Source organism: Phanerochaete carnosa (assembly GCF_000300595.1).
Source record: "Phanerochaete carnosa HHB-10118-sp unplaced genomic scaffold PHACAscaffold_8, whole genome shotgun sequence".
Taxonomy (NCBI): domain Eukaryota; kingdom Fungi; phylum Basidiomycota; class Agaricomycetes; order Polyporales; family Phanerochaetaceae; genus Phanerochaete; species Phanerochaete carnosa.
The window spans coordinates 1,138,489-1,153,069 of NW_006767635.1; the positions used below are offsets into that span (position 1 = coordinate 1,138,489).

The 14,581-nt window shown below is 58.7% G+C and overlaps 5 protein-coding genes across 5 annotated transcripts; 4 read left to right on the forward strand and 1 right to left on the reverse strand.

Annotated features, from left to right (window-relative positions):
* Window positions 1-1,990: 1,990 nt before the first annotated feature.
* On the forward strand, window positions 1,991-3,476 carry PHACADRAFT_261048 (uncharacterized protein). Its single transcript, XM_007398831.1, has one exon. The coding sequence runs from the start codon at window positions 2,451-2,453 to the stop codon at window positions 3,414-3,416; it is 966 nt and encodes a 321-aa protein (XP_007398893.1). The 5' UTR covers window positions 1,991-2,450; the 3' UTR covers window positions 3,417-3,476.
* A 1,573-nt stretch (window positions 3,477-5,049) lies between these two features.
* Window positions 5,050-5,941, forward strand: PHACADRAFT_211801 (uncharacterized protein; the record flags this gene model as incomplete). Its single annotated transcript, XM_007398832.1, has 2 exons — window positions 5,050-5,478; window positions 5,526-5,941. Exons 1-2 carry the CDS (start codon window positions 5,274-5,276, stop codon window positions 5,939-5,941), a joined length of 621 nt encoding a protein of 206 aa, XP_007398894.1. The 5' UTR covers window positions 5,050-5,273.
* Window positions 5,942-6,249: 308 nt separating this feature from the next.
* Window positions 6,250-7,977, forward strand: PHACADRAFT_198609 (uncharacterized protein; the record flags this gene model as incomplete). The annotated part of the gene is made up of 1 exon (XM_007398833.1): window positions 6,250-7,977. One exon carries the CDS (start codon window positions 6,250-6,252, stop codon window positions 7,975-7,977), a length of 1,728 nt encoding a protein of 575 aa, XP_007398895.1.
* A 609-nt stretch (window positions 7,978-8,586) lies between these two features.
* PHACADRAFT_126448 (uncharacterized protein) lies at window positions 8,587-11,065 on the forward strand. The gene is made up of 9 exons (XM_007398834.1): window positions 8,587-8,947; window positions 9,009-9,095; window positions 9,146-9,252; window positions 9,305-9,361; window positions 9,419-9,642; window positions 9,716-9,800; window positions 9,886-9,942; window positions 10,050-10,530; window positions 10,611-11,065. Exons 1-9 carry the CDS (start codon window positions 8,692-8,694, stop codon window positions 10,745-10,747), a joined length of 1,491 nt encoding a protein of 496 aa, XP_007398896.1. The 5' UTR covers window positions 8,587-8,691; the 3' UTR covers window positions 10,748-11,065.
* Window positions 11,066-11,131: 66 nt separating this feature from the next.
* Window positions 11,132-12,558, reverse strand: PHACADRAFT_126450 (uncharacterized protein). The gene is made up of 2 exons (XM_007398835.1): window positions 12,526-12,558; window positions 11,132-12,470 (listed from the first exon to the last, which is right to left on the reverse strand). Exons 1-2 carry the CDS (start codon window positions 12,526-12,528, stop codon window positions 11,394-11,396), a joined length of 1,080 nt encoding a protein of 359 aa, XP_007398897.1. The 5' UTR covers window positions 12,529-12,558; the 3' UTR covers window positions 11,132-11,393.
* Between the last annotated feature and the right edge of the window lie 2,023 nt (window positions 12,559-14,581).

The window sequence follows — 14,581 nt, forward strand, 5'->3', positions numbered from 1 at the left end:
GAAACTGGGATGGAAGGCGAAGAAAACACCGCGGGACGCCAGGAACGGACAGAAGACCGGCGCTAAAAAAGCGGGAGTTAATATCGGGACCCCGAAAACCTCGGACGTACCTCAGCTGCAGAGGTGGACCGACTCGAGGGCGATATGAGCTACCACACTGTTGGAACTGCGGAATGCTTTTAAAGCGTCTACATATTTTTCCGACATCACTGAACTCTATGAAGGTCTGCGGTGGACAAAAATAAAAATCTCGTTCTCGCAGTGCCGAATCTTGTTCTGGCTGCGGCAATTCATTTCGCTGTATTGAACTGAGTTTGTCCGCGTGTTACCGAACTTAAGTGCATCCGTATGCGCTGTTATACATGATACCGCAAGTAAGTGCACATTTTTCCACCATTGTGTGCTCCCATAGACTCGACTTGGATTTATGAGGGTCTTGTTTGCTCTGTGCATGATATCCGTGTGCACATTCACTAGCATGCGGGTAAAATGTGGTCTGAGTCTGTGTAGGTGCACTTTTGTGCACTTATCTGCGGCATCATGTACAACAGTGTGCACAGGTGCACTCACTGGTAGTGAACCTATGGTATAGCGAAGGGAGCGACAGCCAGAACAAGATTCGGCACTGCGAGAACGAGATTTTTGCCTTTGTTCACGGCGGGCCTTCATAGAAATCACATCAGCTCGACACCCCGCACGCATTACGGGCAGCAGCCACTAGCACGTCGAACGTTGAGATTTTCGAGAATACGTATGGTAAGCGCAATGTCAAGTGTTGGGACGCGCCATCAGCTTACGTCATCCCGCCTTTTGATCCGGACCAGCGAGTCCACACGCTGCGGACAAGCGCAGGCGAGCTTTTCAAGTTCCCACAGTCACGAAGTTGCCTATGAGCTTGTGAGCAACCTCAGGCGTAGTTTTCTACCATGACATAAATCAGGTGTCGAACATCGGCAGGCTCCTTGCAGCACCAAACTCGCCAAGTCGTCTATCCTATCAACTCCCAGCCGAGCGGCTGACTTCAACAGTTGGCTACTACCTCGCGGAGGTATGAACCGAATCAAAGATCTCATCGTCTTCCGTCGCTAGCGTGCGGATAAGCTTCAATATAAGCCTCTGATGCAAGGCGCTTTGCTGTATGGTATAAAGTGAGACCTCTAGCCGACTTTGTCAGGTCCATCTAGTACTGAGTTGCTCTTAGTTCCTCATCTCCACCGTGCAGAAATGGCTAGGAAAACACCAAGTGACTCGAGTGGCTCACTCGCCCCGAACTCATTTGCAACCGTGCAAGATATCATTGGCGACCCACCCGCACCTGGCGTCGCGACCGCCGCCAAGCTCTCGCTGGCCGCGCTTAAGGACATCCTGGAAGCAGTGGACACACTGCCATGCGTCAAGTACATTGCTGGTATTGGCGTCAAAATTCTGGACATTACAGACGTGCGTCCTGCCTTTGGCTTCTCATTTCAACTTACGAGCTCATTTCAACTGTGTAGGAAGTGCAAACTAACAAAGAGGCGCTTCACAGCGTTTCTGTCCGTGCTGGAGACATTGTTCTAGCTGTCTCTCGTGCATGCGAAGGGGCGAGAGGAGACACAGTAATAGCGCTCGGAAGCGATCTGCAACAGTTGACAGGGTATTTACAAGCATCAGTATTCCGTAATCTTCGGAAATTGACCATGAACTCAGCACTATGAACGACATTTTTTCCTTTACGTCAGAGCTGGTTGCTCGACCGTGGTACAAGAGGGTTCTGTACAAGATGGAGGACGCCAATGCAATCAAGGCTCTCGATACGAATCTGACGCACGCGTTTCAAGTCTTCGTGGTATGCTCGGTTGTCAGGATTTAGCTCTCAGCCTTTACTTGTGTTGCAGGTGCAGTCAAGTATCAGTCTCCGAGTCTCACAGCAAGAGATGACACAAAAGCTCGCAGACACGCCTACGGTTGTAGGTGCTGTTTCCGCTGAATGTATAGTCTCCTGACGCACGTCCGTTAGGCACGCTCTCACTTAGTGACGAGCACTCCCCTTTGTGTACCAGAAGGAGTCTACATCATCCGGAGCGCGGTCGACGGCCGCGTACTCGAGATTGAACATTCCAGACTCCGGACGCAGCGACCCGTTGTGCATGCCTACGTCACGCCTTTCTGCGAGGGCATGAGTCAGTATCAGCTCTGGATGATCTTCAAGCGCGAAGGCAAGGAACTTCGGTACACGATCAGCAGTCTCGCAACAGGCGCCGTGCTCGATGTATTCTGGGGCCAGGCCTTACCGGGCACGCAGGTTATCGGACACTCGCCACACGGCCAACCGGTGCAACTTTGGGCCTTCCACGCGACGAGGAGCACGTCGACGTGAGTAACTTTCTGTCTCTGTGATTAGTCATTAACGTGGCTTTCGGGCCAGGTATGACTACTGTACCATTCGCAGCTACGGCCCGCCTACAGTCATGGACGCCAAGTGCCCAAGCGGCAATGACTGCGAATTGCTGCATATGTCGCACCTGCAGGCCAGCGGGCTATACACAAGCCAGGAATGGTTCCTCATACGGCTCCCCATTACATCCTCTGTCCCGTGGATGATGTCGACCGCACCCCACTTTGCCTCGAACGACATTCCGCGCCGGAAGTTCTGGCTACAGAACGTGGCCTCTGGTAGGTACATGGCAGCGATAGGGTTGGATGGCAATATAGACGACGGGAACATCGCCCTCGAAGTGGACAGCGCACGCGCAAGCCTGTGGCACTTTGTCGTCACGACCGAAGGTGCGTTCTGGCAGGCATATCCGGAGCACTTTGCCATCGTGACGGGAATGGCGCCGAACCTCGCGAGCCTCGACCACTACGCGCAGCGCCGCGTGCTCGCGAACGCGAAGCGCTATTGGACGAGCGACCCCCATCACATGTGGAAGGCCATCCCGCGTGACGGCGCATTCACATTCCTCAACATGGCGTCGCAGTGCTTACTGTGCCAGAATCGCACTGCAGCCGTCGTCGATACTGCACCGCCGTCGACATGCGACGACCCGGGGTGCCTCTGGCGCCTCGTCGACCCGCGCATGGGCGAGCCGTGCAGGGTGCTCTACGACGCGACCGCGAACGTTGTGCCGCCCGAGATTGCAGGGGCATCTGAGGATGTTGAAGAGTCACTGCAGACAGTGCCGCCTCAGATACTCCTAAGGTCGCAGGACGCACCGGCAGACGTTGTGGGACGCTTCGCAGAGAGCCTCAAAGCGGAGCACGAGCTCGTGCGCGGGATGCTTGAGAGCGGACACACAGCGGTTGTGCTCGCCCTGCGGCTCGTAATGGGCTGGAAAAAAGGGCGGATATCGAAGATATACCTCGATGATGAGGACTCGACATTCGGGATGCCAAAGTTCAAGGGGAAGGAGGAATTTGATCCGTGTCCGTCGTGAATGTGTCCGCCAGAGGGAATAACTTGAAGTTGTAATTTTACGTGGCAACTGCAAATCTTTCCACGGCGTGCGGTGTGAAACATCCCGTGAGGTCCGACACCTTCCAATTCAGGCACAGTCCGCCGTCATGCCGCCTCCCTGATTTCGAACTCAAGCATTTCTGCATGTTGCGAACAACCGGGCGGGTTAAGGAGTTTTCACAGTCACGAAGCCTTCGATGAACTCATGAGTATTCACAGAGGTGTTGATCATACTCCGAGCTGAGTAACTTGGTTCGACGGTCAGTTACCCACCATCCCACGGGCTAGTGTATATCTGCATCACAGTCCCACCGCCTTCCGTCGTCTACATGCGGGTAAGCTTCAATGTACGCCTTTGACGCGAGGCGCATGACATAGTATAAAGTGGCCCTTCGACCGAGGTTGTCGGATCCATCCACTAATTTGCCCCCCAGCTTCTTACGCAGGAATGTCAGCAAAATCTCCCAAGAAAGTGAACGGATCCTCCACCTCCAATTCGTTTGCCACCGTGCGCGATGTCGTTGGCGAGTCTCCCGCACCTGGCCTCGCGACCGCTGCCAAGCTCTCGCTAGATGCACTCAAGGACTCAGGACATCCTGGAGGCGGTGGACACATTGCCGTGCATAAAGTACATTGCCGGGGTGGGCGTCAAGATCCTGGATATCACGGATGTATGCCATGCTGTCAGCTTATCATGACAACCTGCGAGCTCATGCCGCCCGGTAGGAGGTGCAAAGTAACAAAGAGGCGGTGCGAGGCATCAGTATTCGCACAGGAGACATTTTTCTTGCTATCGCTCGCGCATGCGAAGGAGCAAAAGAAGACATGGCAGCAGCACTTGAAAGCGATCTTCAGCAGCTTACTGGGTAAGTATCGACGTCATTTATTTCTGTAGGGCCCAGGAGCTGACGTTCAGCTTAGTACCATGACCGATATCTTGTCCTTCACATCAGAGTTGGTTGTCGGCCCGGGGTACAAAAGGCTTTTGTACAAGGCAGAAGATGCCAATACGGCCAAGGCTCTTGATACTCAGTTGACGCATGCATTCCATATATTTGAGGTACGCTCGACATTGCTAGGAATGCACACGCGCTCTCATTTGCGGTTCAGTTGCAATCAAGTGTCAGCCTGCGGATTTCGCAGCAGCAGATGACGCAACGGCTCGCAGATGCACCCACAGTCGTAGGTATCACTTCTTTCGCTGAATATAGTCTTTTCGCACGCGCTCTTTAGGCACGCTCTCACCTGCTCACAAACACTCCTCTTCGCGTTCCGGAAGGGATCTACATCGTTCGTAACGCGGCGGACGGGAGTGTGCTCGAGATCGAGCATGCTAAGCTTCGAACCCAGCGACGCAACGTCCATGTCTACGTCGTGCCTTTCCAGGAGAGCGTAAGTCCGTACCAGCTCTGGACGATTTTCAAACGCGAAGGCAAGGAGCTCGAGCACACGATCCGCAATTTTGCGACGGGCGCCGTGCTCGACGTGTTCTTCAACCATTCCAAGCCGGGCACGCAAGTCATCGGGCACTCTGCGTACCGCAGGCCGAACCAGCTCTGGGCGTTCTAGGCGGCGAGAAGCGCGGCGCAGTAAGCAGCACTCCTTCCTCGCCGTTTTGGCAGACGCTGAGCCGAGGTCTCGCACAGATACGACTACTGCACCATCCGCAGTTACGGCCCGCCCACGGTCATGGACACCAAGTGCTCGAGCGGCGGCGACTGCGAGCTGCTGCACATGTCGCGCCTGCAGGCCGACGGGCTTGTACACGAGCCAGGAGTGGTCGCTCACTGTGCGGCTGCCCACGGCGCCCTCCGTGCCGCGGCGCGCGGTGCCGCCGATGGACATCCCGCGCCGCGAGTTCTGGCTGCAGAACGTCGCCTCGGGCGCGTACGCAACGGCGACGGGGCTGGAGGACAAGATGGACGACGCGAACGTCGTGCTCGAGGCGGACGCCCGCGCGCGCCGGCACGTGGCACTTTGTCTTCAGCACGAAGGCCCTCGCGACCGCCAGCACATGTGGCGCGCGGTCTCGCGGCGCGGCGGTGCGTTCACGTTCAAGAACATGGGCTCGGGGCGCCTGCTGTGCCAGAGCCGCACCACACGGGTGTCGTGGACACGGCGTGCGACAACCCGGCGTGCCTCTGGCGGCTCGTCGATCCGTGCACGGGCGAGCAGTGCAGCGTGTTGTACGATGCGGCGGTCAGCGTCTCGCCGCCCGAGAGTGCGGGGCCCGAGGAGGAGGGGGCGCAGCAGGTGCAGGCGGTACCGCCGCGGTTGCTCCTGAGGACGCAGGACGCGCCGGCGGAGGTCGCGGAGTGCTTTGCTGAAAGCCTCAAGATGGAGCGTGATCTCATACGTGGGATGCTTGAGAGCGGGCTCGGCCCGCAGCTCGTTGTGGGCTGGAAGAACGGGATGGTATCGAAGACGTACCTCCAGGACGAGGAGTCGGTGTTTGGAATGCCGAAGTTCAAGGGGAGAGAGGATTTTGAGCCATGTCCGTCATGACTCGCGACTATCTAGACGAATGGATTACATTTCGTGGAGAATATGAACTGCGCGGTGTCAGAGCGAGGCTTCGGATGCATTTTGAACGCGCATCAGGCGCATCAGGCGCATCAACGGAATCAAACCTTGTACCGCATGCTATACCCAACCGGCCTCTCCACACACAGCCCCACGACCTGCGCTCTCCGCACACCCCACCTCGACCCAAACCAAAACCAGACCACAAGCGCACCTCACCCATCTCCGTCGACCACCACCACCACCAACACACACACACACAAAACACACACACGCCCGTCCAGACCACCATGGACGGCCAGCACGACTACATCGCCGCCCTGCAGGACACGCTCCCGGCCAGCCTGCGCGCCGGTCTCGACGGGCTCTCTGCGGGGGCGCGCACCGTCGCGGACGGGCTCCTGCGCTTCGCGCTCGGCGGTGCATGTCCGCCCGGCGCCCCCGACGCGCTCGCGCGCGAGTGGGCGGCGCGCCAGGCCGCCGCGCGACAGGCGCTGCAGCAGCTCCGGGTGGCGACGCCTGGGAAACGGGCGCGGGAGGACGGGGAAGAGGAGGACGGGGAAGGAGACGCTGGTGCTGGCGCGGGCGGGGCGCACGGGGCGAAACGGCTGCGGGCGGCGCCGGGTGGTGGTGCGGCACACGACGAGGCAAAGGACGGGGCAAAGGACGAAGAAGGAGAAGCGGAGGACGAAGCCGACCCGCCGCGATACACGCTGCACGCGCTGAGCGTCGCGGCGCCGGTGCGCAAGCGGTTCGACGTGCGTGTGCACGCGCGCAGCGTGCGCCTGGTGCACCCTGGCACGCAGGCCGTCGAGCACACGTTGCCGCTCGCCGCGCTCCGCCGCGTCTTCCTCCTCCCGACGCGCGGCAAGACGCGGGGGCACTGGACGGTGCTGCTCCTGTCCGCGGACGTCCCCGCCGCTGCTGCCGCTGCACCCGCGGGGAAGAACGCGGGGAAGGGCGCGGCGCGCGACAGGGAGAAGGACGTGCAGATCATGTTCGGCGTCGACGCCGCGCCGACGGGTGCGTACAGCACGACGGACCACACCGTCACGGATGCGGCGGTGCAGCACGCGCGGGGCACGCCGGTGGAGCCGTTCCTGCGCGCGTTCCTCGCGCACGTCCCGGTGGCGCTGCTGCACACGGCGGACGCGGGCGTGTTCCGGAGCGCGCTCGCGGCGGGCGGGGCGGGCGTGCAGGCGTACCGGGCGGCGAAGGAGGGCACGCTCTGGTTCTTTGACGACGGCATCCTCTGGGACGGGCGCCCGGCCGAGTTCTGGGGCTGTGCGGACCTCGTCGGGAGTGCGAACGCGGCGGGCGAGGCTGGGACGGGTACCGATGGCGTGCGGCTCGTGAGCGCGACGGGCAGGACGTGCTCTGTGTTTGTGAGGAGGCGCGTCGGGGGGCCGCGGCGCGGGGATGACGGCAAGGAGGAGGCGGCGGGAGATGAGGAAGAGGAGGAGGACGTCGAGTGCGTCGAGACGGACTTTAGCATGGTCGACGGCCGGGAGCAGGACGGCATCACGGCGTGGGTGAAGCGACACAAGCACCTCTTTGGCCGGCCGGCGCCCGAGGCGCAGGATGAGGCTGCGAATGGCGGGGAGGGCTATGGCGTCGCGGCCAGTGGCAAGGTGGACGTCAAGGGCAAAGGCAAGGGCGTCGCTCGGCCGGACGAAGATGACGAGGACGAGGACGACTCGGACTTTGTGGACAGCGGAGAGAGCGATGGCGGCTCGGCGACGAGTGATAGCGGGAGCGACGAGGAGGGGGGTGGGCAGGACGAGGCCGGGGACGAGGACGAGGACGCAGATGGCGAAGAAAGCGAGGACGAGGAGGATGCGGAAGCGTTGGATCCTGCGCGACACCCGCTGCTGCGTCCAGGCGCGATGCCAAAGATGTCGAAGGCGGCCATGGACGCTGCGGTGGGCATGGTTATGGAAGACTTTGTGGGAGGGAGTGGGAAGGGGAAGGGGAAGGGAGAAGAAGTGGAGAGTGAAGAAGACGAGCTCGATGACTGAGCTTCCATTTGTTGGGAGTGTGTCGCGAATCGCGTCTGGGAGATGCTGTATATGCTGACTGACCTCTGCGTTGTATTTCATAGATATCACATTACTAGCACGTCTCTGCCTGTCGCGTATATATTTCTACATGTCCGGTGCGGTTGTCTAGCGCTGACGCTGCAGTCCGTGGACCGTCCTCGACGGCGGGCAAGATCCGGCGTCCGCTGCCAAGATCTACCCACAGCTTATCTCTGCCTCGAGGCCGCGTTCCCAGGTGGTGCTGCACGCCGGACATTATCTTGGGGCGGCAGAGGCCACCAGCTCGCCGGATCCGGCCTAGATCATTGTGGCGGCGGCATGAGTGCATTCGAGGGTCGCACCGGCCATTGCACCTCAGGGAGTCCGGTGATTGCGGGACGCCCTCGTCTGCTTGTGCCACGCTGGCGAGTGACTGCGGTTCCGGGAATGCCGTCACTTATCTCAGTCAAGCTTATCACGTTGCACGTCCCGAGAAAAAGACGCATATAAGGACCCTCGCACAGCGTGCACCCTCTCCCACACCCCATCCTCGGAGCGCCCGAGATGCTCGCCCTCGCAGTCACGTTCGCGCTCACGACCCTCCTCGGTCCCTTGGCCTTCCCGGCGGCCCATGCCCTGCCCACGTCATCCCAGCGCCCGCTCTCCGCGCCGCACCCCGCCAAGGACGCTCAGGTGCTCGTCCTCGGCGGCGGCATGGCCGGCATCACCGCCGCCCGCGCCCTGCACGAGGCCGGCGTCACCGACTTCATCGTCGTCGAGGCCGGCCATGAGCTCGGCGGGCGCTTGATGAGCCACCGCTTCGGTGCCCCCGGACGCGAGCACACCGTCGAGCTCGGCGCCAACTGGGTCCAGGGCACCCGCCGCGGCGACGGCCCCGAGAACCCCGTCTGGACCCTCGCAAAGAAGCACGGCGTCCGCACCCAGAGGAGCGCCTACTTCGATGGCCTCAGTGCGTCCCGATGCTCTCAGTCCCGACGCTGACCATGTTGAGATGCCGTGCGCGCGTGAAGCGACGTATAACGAGCAGGGCCAGCTCGATTTTCGCCACGTCGTCGACGCGGCCTCGAAGAACTTTGACAGACTTGTCGCCTCCGCAGGTCCGTGACGGCTCTCTTGCTCTCGTCACCGGTAACGATGGTTCTCCCAGGTTCACGCTTGCCAGAAAGCCTCGTCGATGCGAGTGCCCGCACAGGCTACTCCATCACCGGTTCACATCCACACACGCCAGAAGAGATGGCGGCGGAATATTACCAGGTAAACGTCACTCAACACCTGTCGTATGCTTCCGCTGAGCGCATCCGCCCAGTTCGACTGGGAGTTCACAACCAGCCCCGAAGAGTCGTCCTGGCTCGCCTCCGCCTGGGTACGTCCCGCTTGCCGACGCCTCCCCACTCACATTTGCCCACACCCTCGGCACTAGAACAACAACCACACGTTCTCGGCCTTCTCGGAGGAGAACCTCATGTCGCTCGACCCCCGCGGCTTCAAGACGCTCGTGCAGGCCGAGGCCGCGGCGTTCCTCGCGCCCGCGCAGCTCCGCCTCAACGCGACCGTCACCGCCGTCGCGTACGACGCGCACGGCGTCCGCGTCGCCCTCGCCGACGGGCAGACGCTCGCCGCAGACTACGCCATCTGCACGTTCAGGTGAGTTTTTTTTTATTTTTTATTTGGCGTCTCGAGGGCCTTTTCCTGGGTGCTGACGGTGGGCGGGCTATAGCCTCGGGGTGCTGCAGCACGGCGACGTCGCGTTCGTGCCGCCGCTGCCGGCGTGGAAGACGGAGGCGATACACAGCATGACGATGGTGCGTGCGCTGGCCCTTTTGCCTCGAGCGTCCACCGCGTGCGCAACCGCTCATATCAGCGATCCTTCCCGCGCGTGTGTTGCAGGGCGAGTACACGAAGATCTTCCTCCAGTTCCCAGAAAAATTCTGGTTCGACACCGAGGTGCGTCGTGCGCGCCTCCCTCCCCTCCCTTCGCGCCGCCACAACTCACCCTGACACACACACACACACACACACACACCCGTGCGCCCGCGCACACACATACACAGACCGCACTCTTCGCGTCACGCGAGCGCGGCCGGTACCCGGTGTGGCAGAGCCTCGACCACGCCGCCTTCCTGCCCGGCTCGGGCGTCCTCTTCGGGACCGTCACGGGCGCGTTCGCCCGGCGCGTCGCCGCCCTCCCGCGCGCCGCCGCGCAGGCCGAGGTCCTCGCCGCGCTGCAGGCGATGTTTTTCTCGGACGATCAGAGCCAGAGCCAGAGCCAGAGTGGTGGTGGTGGCGGTGGCGGTGGTGGGCGGGCGCGGACGATGCCGGAACCGGACGCGTTCTTCTACAAGACCTGGACGAGCGACCCCCGCTTCCGCGGCGCGTACGCGACGTGGCCGCCTGGCTTCGTGGCGGAGCGTCACGTCAATTTGCGCGCGGACGTCGGCGGAGGCTATGTTGGCGAGGACGGCGAGGAGAGGGAGACGCCGCGCGCGGGACGCGTGTGGTTCGCAGGCGAGGCGGGCAGCCTGCGGTACTTTGGTGCGTGTGCGGTTGCTTTGCCATTCTTCCCGGCCTGGCGAGAGACTTGTTGAAGGTGCTGATTCGCGGCGTGGCGCTAGGGTACCTGCACGGCGCGTACTTTGAAGGTCAGGACATCGGCGCGCGCGTTGCACGGTGCGTGCTGCAGCGCGGGGTGTGCCCCGGGCTCGAGCATGTCGAGGCCGTGCGCAACGTGCGGCCGTACGGCGGTGTGTAGGGCGTTGCTGGTCTCGGACTGGCGTGTACGAGGGCGGTTTGCATGTAGGAATGCTGTGGTCTGGGTTGTACAATAGTGTAAGGATTTGTCTTTTCTTCTCTCTGTTGGTTTACGTAGCCTTGTTTCTCGTACGGTTTAAATTGTATTGTAGTCATCAAGATATTGCGCTACGGATATCAACATTCTGACAGCGCGAGGACCTTTAGAGACGATAAGAGCTGTAGCCTACACACGCTCCACTTCCCCTCGAGTCTCGTACTGTATCTTCTGCCGCTCCGCGCTGAGCATGATCGACGCCATCGCTACAGAAAAGTTGCCGATCCCATTCGCCCTCTGAGTTCTCTGACACCCGTTCAGAGGTGTATTAAATGAATAAGCGGCCGTGCTCTCCGCAAGAATTCCAACGCACTTTTGTTGGCTCGCCAAGCACACAGTGTACTGTGGAATTGTTACGTAGGGTATAATAATGTACTGCAGCAGGAACCAGCCTAATCAAAAATTAGTCACGGTAACGAAACTCCCAGGAAACGGTACATAGCGTCTCCGTTTATCGAGCACCCCTCCCCCCTGGGAATGCCAGTCCGAAGGATACTAATGACAAAACAAGTTTGCATAGGGTAGTAGATGATGGCAATATAACGACAGTTTAAACGTTACGAGTTGTTGAATGAACACCGTAACCACGGCGATGGAAGGAACGTTTTGCAGGAATCTTCCCGCCATAAATGTTACCGGGCCCAAAGTTTGGGTCACCGCCCAACGATCCAATGATGTCGCCAATGTAGTTGTTCGGCTCGATGCCCTTCTCAAACGTCGACTCCCACTTGGAGACGATGCCCGTCACGATGGGGACGCCTGCGGCCGGAATGTTTTGAATCGAGATGTCGAAACCAGGCGACATGAGGAAGAGGTTCGTGGCCGCACTCTCTCCGTCGAACTGCCTGTCGAAGTCGGAGGCAGTGCGCATGATGACGATGCGGGAGAAGTCGACGAGCCCCGCGAGGGCACCGCGCATGAGCGCTTCGAGCGTCCCATTGTCCTCTTGCTGCGTAGTACAGTACGTCGCCGTCCCATTCGTGAGGAGCTTCGTGGTGTTCTCGAAGGCCCCGGCGAGCAGGTCGCCGGTCCAGAAGACATCGGAAGTCGCCGTGTCGCAGGCTACGACGGACGGAGGTGCAGCGCCGGCAGCGTAGGCAGGGTTGCCAGCGTAGTTGGCGCGGTACTGCTGCGCCTGGGCATCATCGTACAACTGGCTCATGTTGGCCATCGAGATGGCAAGCTGGCGGAGGTTGTCGTTCACCTCAAAGACTTCCGTGCCGTAGAGGGTTCCTGGGTACTCGTTTGGCGCAGTGGAGCCTAGCGGAACATAGCCTGTGGAGAAGTTGGCGGGCTTCTCGCGGGCATCGAACTCGCACTGCAACGCGACCTGCACGGCATACCGCGCGAATGTGACGCTGCCTAGAGTGCCCATTTTAGGGCTGATTCCTGCGATACCGGCGATCAGGAAGTAGGTGTGTGTGAGATCGAAGACGGGGGAGTAAACGAGTGCGGTGATCGTCGAGGCAGCGTTGATCTCGGCTTCTCCTGTAGTGAGCTGGCATATCGATCCATCCCCTGTACAGTGAGCCTGGGGGAAGAGCGGCGAGAAGCCCGGGATGGTGATGTTGTGTTCTAGAACGTTGAACTGAGGGATGGCACACCACGAGTAGCCTTCGTCGTCGAACTAAGCAGTGAACTAGTGAGTACCAAGGGTATGATACGGTCTCCCTTGAGCTTACCATGGAGATAAGGAAGACTTTCGGCGCAATCTTCACATCTTCCACCCTCGAGTGTGGCAGGATGGCTGCCGGTACGAGCTGCAAGACGCCAACCAGGACGAGTGATGCGAGTGTCCACGCCAGCATACTGGTACTATTCGCTGCGTAAGTGGACGTGAAAATTTCAATTGGAGGGGAGCCCACTTACCTGTATCGACGCGAAGACTACTGAGAGCCTGTCACACGCCGACGAGTTCCTCTGTGACTCGTGATAGGGATCTCCAGAGTCTAAGCGACAGATTCGAGGCACCTGTGGCCGCCGTTCAGGTTGAGAATCTACAGTAGATAGCCGTATAGGCGGGGTGCGACGAGGTCGAATTGCTCGGTTCATCCTCATATATCTTTTTGCGGCAATTTTGATGCGACGCTTAGCAGAGCTGTCAGGTGTGCTCAATATTGATTCCGAAACTAGCATAAAGTGGAGAGGATGGGAGCGGCCGCAGGGGTGGATGGCTTTCCTGTTGATACCGTACCTTAGTTATGAGACATAGACCGTCATACGGATCTGCTTCCGCCCTGCGGTCGTCTCGCTGCCCACTTTTAAAATAGGCAAGTCTATTTATACATAGTTCCCAGAAAAGTTCTGGTTCGACACCGAGGTGCGTGGCAAGCCGCTATGAAAAGGAGCCAACACTCCCCGAGGCTGAGTTTGATGACTTTGACATGTGTCGCAGCTGGCAGGTATGTGTTCACAGCATTTCTGCAGGCATGTATTATGATTCTCATGGCATGCACCCCAGAATAATCAGCACCGCTTCCCTCTCATGTATCGTGTCGCACTAGACATCCTCCCAGCGCAAGCCTCAGCTGTGCCTTGCGAGCGGGTTTTCTCCTCTAGCAAGGAGACTGATACCTTACGGAGGACGAATATGTCAGCTGATTTGATGGAAAGACTTCAGATTCTGAAATATCTCTATTTACAGCAGCGCGGCGAAAAGCTTAACTTCTCGCTGGGCAGGCTAGCCACTATGAGAGCGAGCTCGAGCCCGCTGTCTCAACAGAACAGATTGACACGCTATTGTTTCAAGGTCGTACGGCTGAATTAGATAGAATGATTGCAGACACCGAGGCTTAATACTACATGCCGTACACGACAAAACAGCGTCTCTGGATTTGCCGCAGCCAAGAGTATTTGCTAAACTCGAGGGGTATCGGCTAGCGCCGTGTCAGCCGATTCCCCAAGGAAGCCCGTATGTATATATTATATCATGAGAGGTATGTATGCAATACAGAATCAATTATGTACATTGAATAGTATCATAGCTTGCCAGAGCAAAATAATTTCGTGCAGATGTGCATATGGCAATAAGGGTGCCAGTGTGACTTCACCATAATACACACAAAGAGTGCCTGCTTATTCCCAAATGGAGTATTTTGTCGAGGGCACATTAGTCCATAAAGTGTCCCTCAGGTCATTAAAAGGCCCAAAATTCCCTCAATTCTAATCTTAAAAAGGATTTATTCGAGCGTCCGCCGGTAGCCTCTGGGTGCATCCTCTGCACAAAATACCCACATTTCACACAGTCATACCCAAAGAAATCACCTTTAGCAGGAATATTGGACTATAATGTCAGTTGTAGGCAGCCAGAAGGCCCAAAATGCACCCTTCTGTAAGAGCCCACCTGAGAGCGTTTGACTTTCCCGCCATTGGATTTTCCAGCACAAACTTATTCATTTTCAACATTAGCAATGGTATTCTCATACTTTTGGATAATGCCCTCACAATGGTGGCAGCAGGCATGACAATGGAGTGTGCATAATAGGCATTGAATCAATCAGCATGAGACCTCGGACTCGGAAGCTTCTGATGATGGCCAAGCAATGAGACGCCACTGAAGGAAACAGCCCCGCAGAGTGCCAGTGGTACAAGTCGTGGCTGCAACCAAGATCGACTTCTTGTAAGCGGAAGCACGTCGGCCTCAAGGAGCTGCTGGTACTGCATGCAGAGATTGAGCTGCGTGCAAGAGTGCTATGCAGCAATAGGCCGACGCACTGGCAGCAAACCGCAGTTGATGTA

Bases quoted from the DNA above. Each gene is read 5' to 3' on its own strand.
- PHACADRAFT_261048 (XM_007398831.1), top strand. From the start codon at position 2,451: ATGGACGCCAAGTGCCCAAGCGGCAATGACTGCGAATTGCTGCATATG.
- PHACADRAFT_126448 (XM_007398834.1), top strand. From the start codon at position 8,692: ATGGCCGGCATCACCGCCGCCCGCGCCCTGCACGAGGCCGGCGTCACC. The intron at 8,948-9,008 runs GTGCGTCCCGAT...GCGCGCGTGAAG, and splicing joins CGCCTACTTCGATGGCCTCA to CGACGTATAACGAGCAGGGC. The intron at 9,362-9,418 runs GTACGTCCCGCT...CCTCGGCACTAG, and splicing joins CCTGGCTCGCCTCCGCCTGG to AACAACAACCACACGTTCTC.